Source organism: Nansenia antarctica (genome assembly GCF_963989245.1).
Source record: "Nansenia antarctica genome assembly, chromosome: 1".
NCBI classification, from domain to species: domain Eukaryota; kingdom Metazoa; phylum Chordata; class Actinopteri; order Argentiniformes; family Microstomatidae; genus Nansenia; species Nansenia antarctica.
The window spans coordinates 98,037,461-98,058,075 of NC_137674.1; the positions used below are offsets into that span (position 1 = coordinate 98,037,461).

At 43.6% G+C, this 20,615-nt stretch overlaps 1 protein-coding gene across 1 annotated transcript; it reads left to right on the plus strand.

Annotated features, from left to right (window-relative positions):
* Positions 1 to 8,454: 8,454 nt before the first annotated feature.
* efcab7 (EF-hand calcium binding domain 7) lies at positions 8,455 to 18,745 on the plus strand (the record flags this gene model as incomplete). The annotated part of the gene is made up of 13 exons (XM_080550344.1): positions 8,455 to 8,602; positions 9,102 to 9,313; positions 9,620 to 9,706; positions 9,824 to 10,019; positions 11,191 to 11,312; positions 14,531 to 14,672; positions 14,977 to 15,086; positions 15,218 to 15,378; positions 15,558 to 15,691; positions 15,905 to 16,053; positions 16,350 to 16,565; positions 17,540 to 17,647; positions 18,316 to 18,745. 13 exons carry the CDS (start codon positions 8,455 to 8,457, stop codon positions 18,394 to 18,396), a joined length of 1,866 nt encoding a protein of 621 aa, XP_080406470.1. The 3' UTR covers positions 18,397 to 18,745.
* Between the last annotated feature and the right edge of the window lie 1,870 nt (positions 18,746 to 20,615).

Consider the following 20,615-nt stretch of genomic DNA (forward strand, 5'->3'; position numbering starts at 1 on the left):
GGAAACACGCATGCTAGCACCGAGGGAAGGACAGCTATTCCATTTGCTGTCAAGAGTTGAGCCGCTCACTGCTGAGAGATGGGAGATAGAAGAGAGGGAAAACATGAGTGTAACCTCCAGGCTGGTATCCACGTACTATAGGAGGAGGGATACTGAATACTGATTCACATGGTGTATAGGAGGAAGATAAACGGAACATAGTGTACATGTGCCATTCTATTTAATATAGACATAACCAGCAGAGTTGGGTTGGATGTGCTATGAGTGATCTATAAGGTCAATTTACACCTGATACACTTGAGACAGAAACAGAGCAGTGGAGGCTGGTGGAGGTAGAAATCGGAGGACGGGCGGGGGTTCCCCTACCTTAGCCCATTATGGATTTCAGGAACTCATACGAGCTGACAGTCCTGTCAACACCTGTAGAGAGGCATAATGAATTAGATCACATTAGGGAACGAGATCGAATCACTAGTGCTTGAGAGAAAACACACACCTGGAACCGCAACTCACACACCTTTATCTGACCCAGCTATGCGCGTCAGTTGTATCATTAAACAGTGATCTTAGTTAACGGCCTAATGGGGTTGTTTTATAATACTTGCCTAATTGATTCCAGTTTTTAATACAATCGCCAAAGGGAAAACTTGGATGCTGATATTGCTATGTCATCATCTCAAGTCAGAAATCATAACCTGAGGAGGACTGCCTAGTCTGCAAGCTCAGGAGGGTCGATCGAAGGTTGCAGGCTTCAGTCTGACCAAAACAGCCTCTTATATACAACTCTGCCCTTTAATTGCAGCTGTGTGTTTAATCAAAAAGCATAAAACTCCCTCTGTGCAGGTGGCATCTGTCTGTGCAGGCGCCCAGGATTGATGTGGCCATGGGGAGGTCCAGGCCCGGCCCTGGCCTGAGACACAGCCCCATCACTTTTATTACATTTAAGGAATCCTCCTTAATACAGCCCATTATGGCTGGCATACAAATCTTTCCCAACATGGCCCCATCTATGGCCTGATCAATTTTTATATTGCTGAGGCGTCCCCTTTCGCCTCATTTTGTCCTCTCAAAATTCATATTATATAGGATTTTTCTTATGGAAAAATCGCAATAAAAATGTGTTACTGCCCAGAAGATGTGCACGAGACGCAGCCCGCCCATGACTAAATGCTTGTGAGAAAATAAAATTTGTTTCTGTAGTAAGCAGAACTGTTTAAATGTTATTTATTTTTATGCCCCTAAGAAAATATATTGTGAAGTGCAACATTGATTTAGAACATAACAATGTCTCTGTGCCGTGTTGGAGGTGGAGAATTTATGAATCCTTTGCACAACTCCTTTAATTGAATTTTCCAAATCTCTCACCACACACAAATAATCAATACCCCTCTGCTGAGAGAAACTTGCCTCAGAATTATTATGGCCTTTCTTTTCAATTCTGTAGTCATCAGCACATAGGGGCCTCCGGGGTATTTGTAATGCCTGGACAACCCCTGAGGATTTATGTCCGCCCGAAGCCTGATTGCTCACGAAAAGAGACTTCTCCAGAATGCTTACCGAAACTTTTGTTAACCTTAAAGAATGGCCGTAAGCGCTTCTTAAACCGCGGCCGCGCTTTGAGGAAAGGGAGCCCGCTGACAGTGTGATCTGGGCCTAAGAGGTACGGAGGTTGGGAAGGAGAGAGAGGGGAGGTGGGGAGGTGGGGACAGGCCCGGCGGCCCATGGACTTTGGTGGCGCTAAACAAGTTTTTGACACCACGTTTCATCGACAGGAGGGGTTGGTTAGCGGATTTTTTCATTGACGGGTGTTTTGTAGACGGGGGGGGTAGCAGAGTTTTTGATTGACAGGCGGTAGCTTGCGCTAAATTGACGGCAAATGTTTGCCCCCCCTCTAGCTGTTGTGGCCCTAAACAAGCGCATAGACTGTTTATGCCAGCAGCCGGCCCTGGGTGGGAGAGGGAAGGGGGGAGGGAGGGAGGGAGAGGGAAGAAGAAGGTGGTGGGGAAGCGGGTACAGAGGTTTGGCCATCAAAGCCAAAATATCCTTCTCAATTGACTCAGCTGCCTTGGTAGTGTGGCGCTTTGCTTGAGACGTCGTTTGGCCTCTGAGACATTCTCACAGCCCACGACTAAGAGCTTGTGTCAGCTCCAGCCGGCTCAGGTGATGCAGCGGTGACTCCAGTCACATGTGGTCATGTTGCAGCCACAGAGAAGCCCAGGGAGGCTCACAGCAGCACTGTACACCGTGCCAGAGAGGCAGGCTTGGGAGCTAACTGGGCGCGTTCTACTCAGACAACATACCCCTTTTTGTGTTGCTCCGTTCGGGAGACTTAGATGGAACAAAGTCCAAACATCATTTCAACCCGAATGTAGTTAACATTTATGAAAGCTGTTTGTTTTATGGCAGCATATTAGCCCTATATTTCCCCTGAGGGGTTATGGCAGAATAATCCGATTTCCAAATTGGATTTCTATGACATTGTGTTCACTGTTTTCACTGTGTACTAAATGAATACGCAAAAAGCCTGTCACTTAATTAATGGAAACACAAGTCTATAAATCAATCATTATTGTGCACTTCAGAAATCTTCCTGGGGCTGACATTAGGTCAAATCCACTACAATACTCACCTATTAATAGCATTACTGTACGACAAACGCACACGCACACACACTGTGGCACAGGAGGTAGAGCAGGTGGTTCAAACCCCGTAAAAGTGTCCTTGGGCAAGACACTGAACCCCAAATTGCTCCCAATGAGCGGGCCGACACCTTGCATGGTAGCTTGCCACCATTGGTGTGTGAATTTGTGTGTGAATGGGTGAATGAGAGGTCATTGTAAAGCGCTTTGGAATAAGGCGCTATATAAGTCAGTCCATTTACCATTTTCACATACACACACACAAATAAACGTACCCCTTATTACCTCTAAAAGTCTTGCTTGGGATGACTGTGAAGTGTAGATGTTTCACTTACTTTAGACTAATGTACTTATTATAAGACGACGTAAGGCTAAAACTGTAAAACGCAATGTAACATACCACCAGTGTATAACCTTGAGGATGCAGGCTACTGTATATACCAGAGCTCCCGCACCATCTGCCCCCATCAACCGTCTGAAATACTCAACAACTAACAGTATCTCTGTACTCACAGACAGGTTGAGCACCAGAACGTCATCTCCACTCTTAAACCTACTGCTGCTCAGTCAGTGGGTCACCGTGGATGTGTTATTACTATAGTCACATCTGCTATAAATATATACAAATATATAAATATGGGGCACTTAGGTGGCGTAGCGGGTTAAGCGTTGACCATGTAACTGCAGGGTCCCCGGTTCGATTCCGGCCGGGGACATATCCTGCATGTCATCCCTCCTCTCTCTCTCACCCATCCTTCCTGTCTAAATCTCTACTGTATCTGTCAATAAGATGAAAAATATGAGTGGGACTGCCCCACTCAGAAAAAAACCCGTAAAAAAAATATATGTACACATCTGAGTATAAATAACTATACATGTGAATGCCGGCAGGTCAAGAGGAAGGCTGCAGGCAGTAGTCTCAGGGCCTCACAAAGCAGAGCTTATTTACGCTTCTTTACGCCTTCAACAGAGCTTCTTTACGCCTCCGCATCATGCACTTAGCTCATGAACCTACAGCCTAAACGGCACCCCGGCGAATCTAAACAAACCTTTTTACACACTGGGGCAGGACGACGCCTCCGTGACACCATCACCATCTCCTGTCTGGATTTCACGCTCCGCAAAAGATATGGGCCAGAGCTGGTCTGCAGCCTTGAATAACAGTTTGTTTATTTTAAATGCGTGTCTCAGGGCAACAGAGGAGCGATTCTCTACCAGAAGCTTTGGGCTTTGACGTTGTGAGCTTTGTTGTTGTAAGGGGCTTTATGCACAACCGATAAATTTCATGCTCCACCATGTGATAAAAAATGTGACATTCCTTCGGTGGTCGAGGCACAAGGCAACACATAATGTTCACTGTAACTAATTAAACCAATTTACAACAACCTTATCGGAAAACAAGCTGACCTCCTGACAATCCTTCTATTCATTTCCCACAAATCACCATTATGTGATTGGATCACAAGTATTGCTTTGCTGGAGGCAAAATGTGTGTCTGAAATAATAAAATTAATTCTCTGCCTGGGAATCTCAATTCACAGTTTGTGTTCCAAAAGCAAAATGTTGTTTTTCTCTTAAGTTCATACACCAAATTTAAAAAAATGCAGACAAACACCCATTGAAATGTGATGCTGTATCAATAGTAAATAAGAAATGGGCCCAGTAAATCAGATCTGGTAGACATTCTCGAGAACAGTGTTCCTCTACTCAGCCTCTACTCTTCCTCTACTCAGCCTCTACTCAGCCTCTGTGTTCCTCTACTCAGCCTCTGCATGTGACTGCATTCAGATCCACCACACCCTGAGATCAATCAGCTTACATAAACAAGTGGAACAACAAAAACATGTCTTACCATCCCCCTCATTCACAGAATAGAGACACGGTCGCAATCACAACAATCTAAGCTAAACACAATGCTGTGTCACGAGATAAACACAATGCTGTTACTGTGAAACAATGCAACTATTCGTTTTACGGGTGTTATCTGATCGTTTAAGCACAAGTGTGGCCACATTACTATACAGCTTACCTACTTGTAAACTTTCACTCTTTTCACTGACAATGTTTCATTCCGACATTCATGACAGCTTAATAATCAGAATTTCCGAAATGTACTCTCATGAATAAAGCAATAAAACCCCCCACCATGCTTAAGAAAAATTATAATACTCCTTAATGGGAAATAGTGAGATACAGTACAGCGGTTGCATAAATAAAATATTGTTTATCCTAACATAATTAGTGTTCAAATTACCTTGACAACGGTTCTGTTGAGCAACCTGTATACAGGAGTCTGCTTTCAATGCTGAAAATACACAACATTACATTACTATTCAGGGGAACAGGCACACTGACCAAAGGGAAGATGAGATGCAAAGCAAATCACAAAAGTATTTTCAAATGTTTTTTTTTGTCAATTTGTTATTGTCAGTTATAAATCCTATGCCTAACACAATCATTGACATGTACTGAACGCAAATTCCTGTTTACAATCTAAAACACACTATCAGCACTTATGAGTATCACTTCAAAACTGTTTTTTAATTTTAATTAACCATGATATGATTGTGCTAAACGGCTAACTTGCCACTTACCAAGCTCTCTGTGTCTCTTCAACTCAGTCTTCAGGTCAGCAGAACCTCTCATGAAGAAACTCTTCAGCTCACTGCTGCCCTCTGCAGACTGATACGATAACATCATCTCATTCACAACAAACCTCATCAGAACATCAAATATTATTTGATTTGCCCCTGTCTTTTACATATGAATAGTACTAATGAATAATACTTCCAGTACATGCAAAACCAAGAGTAAGGTGTATCATATCATCACTCAAACTTGATTTGGAAACTTGGTACATTTCCTTCTCCATCGAACAAAAAAAGTGGCACTTACTACAATTTCCTCTAGCTCTCGCCTTGCCTCGATAAACGAGTGCATGGATCCTTCCAGCTTAGATCTTAGGGTATGCAACCTGGTCGAGGCAACACATTGAGTGTTAAATGGATGACAAATGCAGGTTATAAAATGTAGGAAATAAACTACAGTACATGCCGATATTGATTCTGGATAATATTCCATAATAGTATCATGCTCCATCAAATGGATCATATCATAAGGTTGACCATAATGTTACCATTCAAATAGATTCCTCTTTAATGACCACACTATAAAATTCAAATCTAATGCTTGTCTTGATGGATAGAATAGATTCCAAATGGCTATGCTTTGGGGAAGGAAATGGCCCTCATCTTAAACTACTCTTATCCAACTATTTTTAGTGCTATGTAAATCACGGATAATTTCGGCCAATGATGAATCCCCTTCATTCCATGTCTCCTGTCATTAAATTCTGATTCGTCATTATGACCATCAGGCAAGTGAAGCAATTTAAATACATTCACTAATAAAGCGAGCACTCCCCTCCCCCCAGCATCAGAATAAATATCCTTCAAAAGCAGGAGTATATAGATTATTGAGTATTGATTAACACACAGATCAAAAAAAGTCAAATATATACAAATCCTCACTTTTTTTGTCTCTGTGGCACCCGTGGTGGTTTAAAGGTCTTGGCAGGGCTTTCCTTGGCTTTGTCATGACCTGAAATACATAATATTATCAGGAATACATCATCAATATAGTTGATGGTTGATTGAAAACAGCTATTGTTATTTCATCTGGGGGGGAAAAGGTATTATTATTATCCCACACATGATGAGACAAACCAACACTGTCCAGTAGGCGTCCTCTCTAAAATGTGACTACTGTACATTAAGTCTGACTGGAAAGTCCAGAGAAGCTGAAAATCATAGGTGCTACTTTCCAGAACAATCTACAGGACTTTCTTTGGGTGGTAGTAGTGAGTGACTAGACACTGCAGTGGGTGCAGGCGTGCAGGCGGTCCATAGGTTTTCTGATGACTGAATTATATTTTGGCAATCTGGGACATTTTCTCCCTAGGTGCTCCAGAAAAACACAGGTAACCTGCCTACATGTAATCTAGGCTAGAAGAAAAACATTGCTATGAAGTTAATTGCGACATTGCTGGCTGCTGTACCTGCTGCTGGAAGAAGGGCTGTCCCAGTCATAGGGGAGTAGGTTCTGTCTGGGGCTGGTCTTTTGGCTGGCGTCTGCTGCTTGGTATCAGAATCAGAATCAGAATCAGAATCAGAATCAGAATCAGAATCAGAAGACTTTATTGCCATGAATGAAGATTGTTGTATGAAGATTCAACATAATGACTGGTTACATTTCTAGCCATCAGTGCTGAACCCAATTCAAGGAGTTGCCAATCAATTGTTGTTAGCAAGTTAAGGGATTTGATTAGAACATGTAGCTTGACAATAAAAGGATAACGTCATGATTTGGGTTTTAGGAACATGAATACAGGATGTCAGACAAGCAAGGGGTTCGCTGTTGTTGAGGGAAAGAAGCTCATTTCTCAACTTTGCTGGCATAACATTGCTCATCATACAGTTTAACTCACGTTTTCCATACGGAGTGCTCGTTTGACACTGTAAAACACCAGGACATGGTGGAGGTCATTATGGGAACAGCTAATCGTGAGCTTAGAATGATAAGGTTCTATCTCCGTTTAGGGTAGTTCAGAGATATTGAGCGTCAAAGTTTTTACATTCCATTATGTTTTGTGAGATGGAACCTTTGTATTTTATGAATTACTGACTCAAAAATGTCAACATTTTAAAAAATAAAACCACACAGGCATTAATAAACACCTAATGGATCAGATTATGTAAAAAAAACTCAATTTGGACAAAAATGGAGATAGAACCTTATTCTAACGTCACGTAATGTAAAACAAACGACTGTGTAGCTAGACTCTCAAGCTATTTTCCTCTCCATAAACAAAACAAAGCCACATTAAAATCACACGTTCATTGGCACATCAATGTATGAAAATGTATTAATTCAAATTATCGACAAATGATTAACATAGTAACGATAAAACAACAACTTACGGCATGTTTTCTATCTGACAGGTCCAATGTTTATAAATTGGCGCGAGTGCGATGGAATGTGTGTCCTCTGGAAACATGAACTAGTTGCAGAAAGTTCTATACGATGCCAATTGAAATTGACAAAATGATCTCTGTAGAATTGTTTAACATCATTGGATATGTACATTAATGTATATATTTCCATATTAATTTACTTCATATTTCAATCCTTGAATCGTAGCTCCATACAGATAACTTACCAAATAGTATACATAGGAACACATTTCATATATAGTTTCCCTCCGTGTCCGTATGTCAGTACACCCGTTTTTTGTTTTGTTTACATAGCAACAGCACCCACATAGTTTGCAAGCAATACTTGTCCATATCTATCAGGTGAAATGCATGCATGCGTTTGATTGTTTAATGTTTAACTTGAATCATGACGTGAATGTGGCTATTGCACCATATTTGTAGAGAAACTACTGTCTCGCTACTAGCTAAATTAGCATATCATTGACATTGTGACTAGCTAGGTGCTTTTGCCTCTAGTGACGTTAGAATTACAAGGTTCTATCTCCATTTTTGCCCAAATTGAGTTTTTTTACATAATCTGATCCATTAGGTGTTTATTAATGCCTGTGTGGTGTTATTTTTTAAATGTTGACATTTTTGAGTTAGTAATTCATAAAATACAAAGGTTCCATCTCACAAAACATAATGGAATGTAAAAACGTTGACGCTCAATATCTCTGAACTGCCCTAAACGGAGATAGAACCTTATCATTCTAAGCTCACGATTCTGTCTCATCTAGCTAACTACATTGACCTAATTCACCACTGATCTTTTCCTCAGAATGTCGTTGCTCGCTTCATCTCAGGCTGACGTGCTGAAGTGTCATGGTCCTGATGAAGAGGCCTTCTACATGACCTGCAGAGCCGCTTACCTGAGTGTGTTTCGATCTAGTCTGACCAACATCACCTCCAAACAACAGCTCTGTCGTGGTAAGCAAACACTACCATCATCATGTTTAGCTTTATTTGTAGCAAGTCTATAGAGGACTGTCTGTGTCACATAGCTACACGCATTACAGTTATCAGTGTAACTAATATGTTAAAGGGCACAGTAGACTACACTCTAGTAGTAGACTACAAAAAAGGGTTCTGAAAAGATCCCTGTGGGAGAACCCTTTGAAGAAGTTTAATGGGTTCCTGGGTTCCATGTAGAACTCTTTGTGGAGAGCGTTCTACTTGGAACCCAAAAACATTCTACATGGAACACAAAATGGTTCTTCACCTTCAGAGGTTCTCCCACTGGGACAGCTGAAGAACCCTTTTGGGTTTTAGGTAGAGTTTTTTATTTTTTTATTTTTTGCCACTAGGTGGTTAGTGTCTGTCTGGAGATCATAACCTCGTCAAATACAAGACATGAATGGCTGGACATCATGCATGACACCTAACGTTCTTCTACAGTTATTTAATATGTTAAATGTATCTCTCTTAGTTATTCAACAGGCAGGTAGGAATCCATCTCTGGCAACTCTCAACAAATTCTGGACCCCAAGAACCACTAAATTGAACTTTGATGATTTCTGTGAGATACTGAAGAGTGAGAGACCAACAGAGGAAAGTGAGCTGACGAGAGCCTTCAAAAAGATGGACACAAATGGCGATGGCTTGATCTCGCATGATGAACTGTACAAAGTCCTTACTTCAGTAAGTTAGGCCTTTTAGTCACTCTGTGTGCACTGTGTTGATATTTGACTTCATGATGAGAGATATAGAGCAGAGTTGATTTGGAATCCCGGTTTTATGAGGAAGTAGCCTTGTCTGCGGTAGCCCTCATACCAGGAGGATGTCCTCTTGGTATAATCATTTACATATGTGGCATCCATGCGAGAGGTCACTGGTTCAAACCCCGGTGCTTACCTCGGTTGCCATAAACCGTAGACTTGATAGAGTTGTTTTGACTTGATAGAGTTGTTTTTGGTTCAAATGTGATTAATATGTTGGATATCCTAGAGAGGAGAAAAGATGACTGCTGAGGAGGTGAATGCCATTTTTGCATTAGCTGACACCAACAGAGATGGGAAATTGGACTACACAGAGGTACAATTGTGCAACTGCTTGTTGTAACTCATACTGCCGTTGCATGCATTGGAATAGCCACTCCATTAAGCCCCAAGCATATGCAATAATACAAGTCTCTGTGTGGTATTCTCTCAGTTCTGTAAACTGCTGGTGTCGACTGTGGAACAGTGTCAGACTGCATCCCTCCAGAGACTGGAGGCTGACGCCAAGCTGAAGAGACAAAACTTTGGCAACCAGTCAGACAGCCCTCCGAAGAGCTCTCCGTCAGTGGCCAGCCCCCAGCCCCCAGAGACGCCACTGGCAACAGAGACAGAGACAGCTCTCAAGAAAGGTAGTGTACACATCCATGGAGCAAAGCACTGGAACAATTTGTGTTCATTCACACATACACAGTAATACACATGCATGCAAACAAACTACTATAGATACACATCCAAACAGAACACACACACACACACACACACACACACACACACACACACACGCACACACACACACACACACACACACACACACACACACACACACACAAACAAACACAAACACAAACACAGAGTGCCTTGTAGAGTAGTTATGAGGAATAAGTAGCAGCTCTGTTATTGATCGATTTTCCCCTCGCGGTGACAAATCACCTCATTAAGACACACTCCTCCATACATCATAATCTCCACACAATTACACTAGTCTGTTGGTAAGGTGGGGATTTTATAACGCATTTTGATTTAGGTAATCCTATCTGCCATTATGAGGTGAACAGAGGGTTCAGGGGGGTGGTGATAGAACGGACCAGTGTTCCCGATGAGAGACCTCTGGGCAGGCGGCGATGGGAAGATAGAGTGGGTTGCTTTAAGTGGTCAGTCTGTGGTCATGTTATTGATTGGCCGATCCCTCCACTGCTCACAGGAGATCATGAGGGATTACAGAGTCATCTAGGGGAGGGCCTCTCTAACCACAACTGCAAAAACAAATGAGTTCTGAGATAGTGGTTGGATTATCACATTATTGTGCCTCTCCCAGGTATTGATTTATTCCCTTTACATGTTAGCAAGGCTCTGACACAGGGTTTGCACATGACTGTATATGTGCCGTAAAAGCTTTTCTTAGAGCTCAAAAATGTTTTGACTGGTCGTTTTGGTCATGGATTTGTTACCAGAGCTGCAATCAACCCTCTCATTATTGAATTGATATTTTCTGGTTTCAATTAGTGGTCGGGGAGGGGGGGGGGGGGGGGGACGTTGTGCAAGATAATGGATTGAAAAGGCTGTGATTGTGTCATTTGTAATTTAGAATTCCTCCTCCAATTAATTAAAGTGTTTGAACTTAAGATCACGTCTCACATAGAAACGATGGTGTAAACCTCTTCTCTTTTTTGTTCTTTTTGTTGTTGTAGCCTGTTAACCGTTCAGAGATGTAAATGTATCTTATGTTTTTTTTTTGGTGTATCTGTATGTGTGTGTTCAGTGTTGCTAGGTAACCTGCTGTGGGTCTGCCGTGTGTTTCAGATAACAGAGCGTCCTCCCGTCCCTCGTCAGCTCGCAGTAGACGTTCGTCAGTGTCTAACGCCATCACCATGACAGCCAGCAACTCCAAGAGCAGCAGATTGGCTGAGCCCACATCTCTACAGGTACAGAACCACCGGGGACTGGTCACTGGACCAGTCTGGCCTCATGTGATCTAGCCTGCAGGGTTGGCCCCGCCAATTCCATTCCATTTCAGTTCAGTCAATACATCAAGTTAGCTGAAATTCCAATTCCCCCCCCAAAAAAAAATCCTCATTGAAAAGTATTGCGGAAATTTGAAATTGGAATTGGAATTTCATTGTACTTCTTGAATTTAAATGGAACTGACTGCAGGAAATCCTTGCAGTATGCCCTACTACACCCTACCCTGCGTGTGCTTTATCTGCCTACAAGGCTTTGCTTAGAGACATGTTTCTTTGAACCTCTTGTACCTCTTCCATGCACCTGTCTCCAATGGTGTGCACGTAATGATGTGCCCTCCTCCTCATCATCAGTGGAGGCTGGTAGAGATAGAAATCGGAGGACGGGCTCATTGTAGTCCATGGAATGGAATGAGGAATGGTATCACAGGTGTGTTTAATACCATTCCTCATTCCATTCCATGCATTACAATGAGCCCGTCCTCACAATTTCTATCTCTACCTCCATCAGCCTCATGGCTCATCATATCCCTTTAACCTCAGACCATGGGTCCCCTGTATGTCCTCTCTCAGTACCCACCCTGGGAGGTCCATTGACCCGCTCCGGCTGGGAGACAACAACACATGGAGGCCCATGCAGCACTGTTGTTGTTGTTGTTGTTTTGTTGTTGTTGTGAGGCCTTTTTGTGGCAAATGTACTCTGGGTGGATAAGTATAGAGTGTTGGTATTGATCCCATTCTCTTTGTTTGCACTGTTTTTGACTTGGCTGGTTTTCTTTACTGCAAACAAATAATGGCTGTGGCCCCCCCAACCCCCCCTGCCCCACCCCCCCCCCCCCCCCCCCCCTCCTCATCTGAGGAGCCAGATTGGAAAAGGCCGGATGACCGGGTGAGGAATGTGTGCCGAGAGATTACCTGCTGAAAGTTGGGATGACGGTGTCTCACTGCACGGCTGGGGCCGGGGTTGGTTGGTAATTGGGGGGTGGGAACGGCCGGGTTGTGTTTGGGAGAGAGGTTTGTTGTGGTTCTCAGAGGTCTAGTAAATCAGGGCTGGGGCCGTAGGAGGTGACGGGCCTGTATTAGGCTGCCGGCTGACCCCCCCCTCTCATCAAGGCTTTATTTCAGACCCCTTTAAAGTGGACACATGCCCGGGGCAGTTTGCTTCATTTGATATTGGGGGGACAAACCCACGGAAGTGTTATGGTTTGATCCTTTATATGTTTCACAAGCCAACATAAATACTTTGAGAAAATGGCTTTTCTTGTCCAGAAGTGACATTTTCCGTCCACATAGTAGTTTGTTTCTTTGTTTAACATGGTGATTTATTGGTCACCTAAAAAAGATGTATAATGCTATTCCAGGCTGCACAAGCCACAATGTCCACGGTGTCCACATCAACTGTTTCAATTAACGAGTCTCCAATGGGTTTTCACATACAGAACCTCTTCATCTGGGGTTGGAAGTTTGTGCTCTATTTCAAATGATTGAATTTCCTTTGAACATTATTTTTCAGCTGTGCCGGTCACTGAAAAAGCATGTAGGATTTCACTATGGACTGAAAGTTCAGTTCATAAATATTGCTGAATGATCGTGTGCTGTTTTGGAATGACAACTATTTTAGCCTTACGAATGTGATGACATGATATGTCAAGCTAAATGTAATTTGCAATATCAGGGCCGATTGTGTGATTTATCGTCTCATTGTTTCAAGCCCAGAGTCAGTGTTACCACAGTGCCATCTTGTGGTTGTAGGTTGTTACTGTCTAGTAGTCATTGTCAGTGTGTTATTGAACCAAGTTGCTGAGGCATAACATTATGAATATGCACTCTGAGTTGTATGTACATTTACTGTCATGGCAATTTATTCATACACCCTTTATCTTAGTCTGTTCAATAGCTTTTTCAAGTGAGTAATCATGTTGTTTGTGACCGTCTCACTTCACTGTGTTACTATACCTATTCTAAATATCCTCTCATCTATGTTTGTTTGAGTCTCAATTACACATATATCAAAAGCACAAGCTAATGCTTTCTTCAAGGACCGTTTCCAACATTGAGCATGTACGTTCTGGGCTGCAACATTGTCCTCCCCTGCTGCTGTTTTGGACCGGGTCTCTCTTGAAAACATTTATTTTATCTCAATACTTTTAAATTAATGATATATAGCCCTCGAGTCTGGAAGAATATAGCTTATACATTCTTCATGAGTTTAGTTCAACTATCTTACCAAGTCAGAACCCAAAATATAACCATTGTTTGTAAATAATGCAATTGTAAACAAACATGGTAGGGTTCAAGGGTTCACGGGTACTTTATTTGTCACATGCACAGAAATACAAAGTAAAACATGCAGTGAAATGAAATGGGACTTGTCACGCAACACTGTGCCAGAGAAGAAAAGACAATAGTAACAACAAAAGACACAGGACATAAGAGACATAAAGTGCTGTGCAGTAACAACGGCATCCTGCACTAAATAAATAGACCAATCCTAAAAAGGCAGTAGCCTAGTGCAGTAACAAAAGGAACCAATTAAAATAACCGATAATAATTTAAGAAATAAAAAGGTGTGATGCGGTCCTTCTGCTTCTAATGTCTTGCGTTTAGCATGCGGACGGCCTGTGGGGAAGAAACTATTTTTAAGCCTTTCTGTTTTTGCCTTCAGGCTACAAAGGCGTCTCCCTGACCTCAGCAGGGTGAACAGGCCAAAATTGGGGTGTGTGGCGTCTTTCAGGATTTTATGAGCTCTAGCTCTCACCCGCTTAGAGTAGGTGTCTTGCACGGTGGGCAGAGACGCTCTGGTGATGCGCTCCGCTGAGCGCACCACCCTTTGCAGGGCTGCCTGGTGCCTGGTATAGCTTCACAACATGGTTGAAACTATAATTTGGATCTCATGTATTTGTAATTTTGAAAGTGGTTACATTTCTCCAGCCCCATCCCTCAAGTGTTTCCCCAAAAAGAGTTTTGGGGTGAATGCTTCATTCTTGTTTAAATCCCAGATTGATGCTTTAACACAGCTGTGTGAAAGGCTGTTTCTTTTTGTTCCAGGACTGGCGTCACAGCTGAGTGAAAGGCTGTTTCTTTTTGTTCCAGGACTGGCATCACAGCTGTGTGAAAGGCTGTTTCTTTTGTTCCAGGACTGGCATCACAGCTGTGTGAAAGAGTGTTTCTTTTTGTTCCAGGACTGGCATCACAGCTGTGTGAAAGGCTGTTTCTTCCTGGAGGAGGACGGAGGCATCAGCTCCCTCCAGTACCGCCTCCACGTCCCCCAGACAGCCACCGTCTACCTCACCATCCAACCCTTCAACCTCAGCCAGAGGCCTGGTAGGTCCAGGGACAGGACACAGACACTGTAGCTTGTGTGGTGGTGTATTGTCTTACCACATGTGGTGTCATTCCTACATTACACAACGCTCTGAGCCTTAACAATGGTGTGAACGTGGTTGTGTGACACCATATAAAGGTATGGTGGGGCCATGTGTTCTGATGTTTGGGTGCTGGGATGTATTGGAATGTTCCAGAGAATATAGCTTTGTTAATAGTTTTCGATAATGGACAGGGCGACTGACTCGTGACGCTAAATGTCCATCCTTATTTGCGTATTTGGGATGTTTTTCCTCTCTTTTAGAGAAGCCCTCCTCTTGGATGACGGTGGACACGGCTCTCTTTGTCGTGCCAGGAAACGAAAACAAAGAGGACTCCAACTTGGTGTGCTTCACTGAGTCTAAAGACAAAGAGGTCAGTCTTGTGCCATTTTCCTTATGGCTAAAGCTGGCTGTTACTCGTCTGAGCAGTGTGTGCTGCCCTCTGGTGGGCAGAAGTGATAGTGCTCTCTCTCCTGTCTGTCTGTCTGTCTGTCTGTCTGTTAGAAGTATGGCTGGAAGGGGGAGCTGAGCGCTGGTACCTATTACCTCCTACCCTTCACCACGGGCTGCCGACTGAAGAAGAAAACGAGGAAGGCAGTCTCTAAACCTGTTCAGCTGGTCAACAGGATAGACATGGGTGATCTGGATCTTACCAGGGAGTTCAGGTGAGCTCAAGTTAAGTTCTCTTGATTATCACTAAGTGGGAAATTCGTTTGGCTGAAATCCACTTATAGAGAAAAATTACAATAAACGTTTAAAAGACATCACTGTGCTGCGCTGTATACTGTGTATGGAAGGATTAAGAGACAGGCGACCATGGTGCTGTGCTCCTCTTGTACCACAGGGGGGTGCTGTCTGACATCTTTGAGGTGATTGACCTGGATGGGAACGGGCTGCTCAGTCTGGAGGAGTACAACCTCTTTGAGCTGCGGACCAGTGGAGAGAAGTGTGACGAGGATGCCTGGGCTGTCTGCAAAGGTAACATTCTTGATGTGTTTTATATTTTACATACTTACTTTATTTACTTACTTAGACCTGTTGTAATTCCTTATGGAACATAAGCTCATGGTTGTTTGAATTGAGTGTGAAGAACATGAGCCACCTGATGTGTGGAAGTTTGATTGAATTGATTCTTGAAGTGGTTCATGAATCCTCTGGTTGTTCTCTCTGACCCCCCCCCCCACCCCCCAGAGAACTTTGACACCAGGAAGAACCAGCTGACTCGGCAGGGCTTCATGGAGCTCAACCTGATGGAGGCCAACGAGCGCGAAGGAGACCCCACTGACCTCTGGGTAACGCTGGAGGCCATGGGCTACAACCGCAGCCTGGAGATGGTGGAGGTGTGTTCCCCAGTACACGCTCTCTCTTTTTCTACAATTCTCTCACTCACTCACTCACACACACACATACTCACTCACTCACTCACTCACTCACTCACTCACACACAAACAAATTCCCTTTCTCGCTCTCTCCCTCACACACACACACACACACAAACCACTCTCTGTCTCTCTCGCACACACAGAAAACACACACAGTCTCTCACGCGCACACACACACACAGACACACAAACAGCTCTTGACAAATAACAAGAAGCTCCAAGCTCTTGACTCATAACAATCCTCTCTGTCCTAGGCGTGTCCGTTCCAGGTGGACGTGTACAGCGAGCGTGAGGCCGCCCAGCCGTCTGTCCAGGCCGTCAGTCTGGAGTCAGCCCCCCGGATGCTGAACACGGCCCTGCAGAAGTCCATCACGGCCAGGGCCGAGGCCCGGGTCCTGAGGGGCCTGGAGAACGTCCTTGTCTACACCTACAAAGGAGAGCACAGGATCTCCACCGTCATAGCCAACAAGGTTCGACCACCACTGCTGGTTTCACGTCGACGTCGATTCGAGTTTAAAAGTGTTTAAAAGTTTCACACAGTTTGGCCACACAAGTCACAACACACTTGACACGGACCACAATGGATACTGTTGGTGTTTTTACTCCCAACACCTGTGGCCCATTATCACTGATCACTTACCACACCCTCTTCTCACTGTTGCCGTTTCCTCACAGTAGGTGTCTGACACACCCTTAATAAACAATGTTATGGTATCAGTTTTCATATACATTTTTGCATGTCAACTGAATTCATCCTGTAGGGGATGAATTCTGTCTTCAGTCCCCCAAGTGTCAGTCACACATTACATCACATCTAGAGCCAATGTGGAGACCATGATCACATTCAGGTTGTCATTGATATGCAGCCATCGCTCCCATCCACATGGCAACAGGTTCTCCTCTGTAAGAATGCCCTGGGCCCGTATTGGCAAAGCGTCTCGTCTCGAAGTAGGAGTCTTGCCTTTTAGATCATCATGAATAAGATTAAAAGGAGACAGATGGGGGACCTGATCCTAGATCAACACTCCCACGCCCAGCTCTTATGAAGGAACTTTATGGTCAGAGTAATGAGCAGTGAAATACCTGTTGAGCAGGCTTCAGGTTAACCCTACTGTATAACCATAGCCCTACTTAGCAGAGTCCTACTTAACATCACACAGACTGGTAAGGAAATGTAGAAACCGAGAAATGTGAGGAAAACAACTGACTCATCTACTCAAGTCATTCCTGTTCCCTCTTTCCCCTGGGCTATATCATTCAGTCAAATATTGTTGTACCAATATTTTGTGCTTGATTAAATATTTCTTTTTGTTTTTTTAGCATTCAAAGTGCTGTATCATTCGGTAGCTGGCAGCCATCATTGGTATCAGTATTCGATTAGTAACTGATATGTGTTTATGTAAGATTGAATGTATTTATGACTTCCCTTGTCTATTGTCTACAGAACAACCAGAAGGTGACGGTGCACGTGAACAACGAGCAGAATAAGAACTGCAGTAGCAGCAGAGGGATGAGCGTGTTCGCTGTGGAGGTGCCCCCTCGGACCAAAATGGTGAGAATACTCTTCACAGCAGTTAAGTCAAGTTAAGCCCAATGCACACGGCGTGCGATTTTGTCGCACCGCGAATTCGATTCCATTGTTTTGAATGAGACAATGCACACGGCGTGCATTCACACCCACACACTTCGGTGGTGTGAATTGAGAATCGAATGTTGTCGTGCGACAAAATCACATGCCGTGTGCATTGGGCTTTAGACTTTATTTAAAGTGTATTTTCACTTTACACACAAGGTGTCACAAACACTTTAGGGTTTTTAAAAAGAAAAGCAAACATGAACAACATAGTGTTACAAAAATGCTAAGGACCAAACAAACCACCTAGTAGCACTGGTACAGTATGTTTAAAAAGCACACAGATTAGGCCTCTGTTGAGCTGTTAGCACCTGGCTTGTTTCACGCTCTATTTCTCCTATTGTTTGAGATCCGTTGAGAGTGAACCATGAAGTAAACACAAGTAACACCTACTGTAGATCTTCAGCCTTTGATCGTTTACACTTTATCCACCTATTCACTGATGAGAATCAGATGATGCCCATCAGAATCATAATATACATTATTCTGAAATAATTCCCGTTCATAATTTTCCTAAATTCTATTTTCCCAATGGGCATAGAATACAGTAGGTGATGATGTGATATAATTCCTATCTTGTCTCCCAGGTGTGCCAGCATGTCCTGCCCATCAATGAGAGACAGGACTGGATGTACAGCTGTGCAGAGAGCATCATACCCTGCCAATGAAACAGTCACAGGAGGCCCAATAGAAACACGCTACTCTATGAATAACATAACCCTAACTAATACAGGGGAGTGGTAGTGGGACAACAGCTATTGATAGCCAAAGGGAATCTGAATTAGTCACTGTGTTTACTTAATACGTAGCAGGCTAATGTGCCTTTGTGATAGTGGTGGAGTATTGTTTTTCTATTGAAATGTCGAAAACTATGTAAGGAAGAAAACGTATGTTATGTAAATGTCTCTTTGGTATTTAGAGATAGATGATGATTGTATGATATGGACATATAAGCACTTTTTATTTGCACTATGAATCAAAATTTGATTTACAGTATGTTTGTTTTTGTTGTTTGGTTATATTATGTCTGCATTAACAATGTTTATAATCTGTTATAATACCATGCTATGTGATAATATTATTGTAATAATATAGATCTATAGTACTAATGGTTTCATAATGTGCCTTTTGTTGTAACAATATTGTGTGCATTAAACAGTTTTTAACTGCATGTAGAAGTGCTGTATCATTCAGTAGCAGCCATCATTGTTATCACTAATGGGTTAGTAACAGGTAGTCAGGGCTGTACACCACAGCCCAATCCCATTTCACCCCTTGGCCCTCCATTTTAGCCCTACCCCTCCATTTTGCGCATTCACATGCAGGGCAGGGGTGTCCCAATTCTTGTTTTCGTGTAGGGGTAGGGCCAAGTGGTAGGGCGACATAGCCCTCCAAACAGGTTTTTAAGGACCAAACTCTGAAGAGTGCCTTGGGAATCATCAGCATGATAATGGAAACATCAATACAAGCAGGAAGAGAAAACCACAAATATAATTATTTTCTTTGTTAATAAAGATTTAAAAAATTCGCTATTATACTTATGTGTCTAGCAGCTAGTAGACATGTGTCGAATGAATGAATGAATGAATGAATGGTCTTTATTGTCATTGATATAGTACAGGTACCAAACAACGAAATTTGGGAGGGGGGGCTCCCCTGGTGCTAGGAAAAAAAACTAAAAACAAGAAGGGAAAAGAGCTGGTTTACATAAATAAAGGCTATGTACACTATCCACTATACTATACTATACAAATAAAACACTGTGCTGTACTCTATGCTATGCTATACCTATTCTAACATTTCCTATCTCTGAACCTTATGTACCCGAGGGTTGTCATATTGCACATAGTGTTATTGCACATTCATTTAAAGTGTCGCAGTTTGCAGGTTTGAAATGTTCACAGTTGTGTTTCAGTATTGCACTTGATTTCAATCTAGTAGCTGCCATCAAATTGTCTAGATTGTCCAGGGCCTAGAACCTAGGTCTTTGCTGTGTTCAGGGCCTGAATGGCCCTGGGGTAGAAGCTGAGCTTCAGTCTGTTTGTCCTTGCGAACATGGTCCTGAACCGCCTGTCCGAGGGCAGCCGAGCAAAGTGTTCGTACCCAGGGTGGGATGGGTCTCTGGAGATCTTGGAGGCCTTCCTGAGGCAGCGTGTGTTGTACAGCTCTTCCAGAGAGGGGAGGGGGGCGCCGGTGATCTTCTGGGCCGATCTCACGACTCTCTGTAGCGCATTCCTCTCTGCGGCTGTGCAGCTGGAGAACCACACGCAGATGCAGTAGGTGAGGATGCTCTCCACTGCGCAGCGGTAGAAGGTCACAAGCATCTCCTGTCCGATGTGGTTTTTCCTGAGGACTCTCAGGAAGTAGAGCCGCTGTTGTGCCTTCTTGATGATGGCTGCTGTGTTGATCTTCGAGGACAGGTCATCCTGTATGTGCACCCCCAGGAATCGGAGGGTTGAGACTCTCTCCACTCTCCCTCCATCGACGAGCAGGGGCTGGACCTCAGATTTTTTCCTCCTGAAGTCCACGATGATTTCCTGGGTCTTTGACTGGTTCAGCAGCAGGTTGTTAATCTTGCACAGCTTGCCCAGCTGCTCCACCTCATCCCTATACGCCGCCTCGTCCCCCCCCGAGATGCAGCCCACTACGGTGGTGTCGTCTGCAAACTTTACGATGGAGTTGCTGGGGTGGACGGGGGTGAAGTCGTAGGTGTAGAGGTTGTAGAGGATGGGGCTTAGCACGCAGCCCTGGGGGTACCCAGTGCTGAGTCTGAGGGCTGTGGAGGTGTGGGAGCCCACCCGCACCCTCTGGGGGCGGTCAGACAGGAAGTCCTTGATCCATGCACATATAGAGTGTGATAGTCCCAGGTCTAGTAGTTTGGTCACTA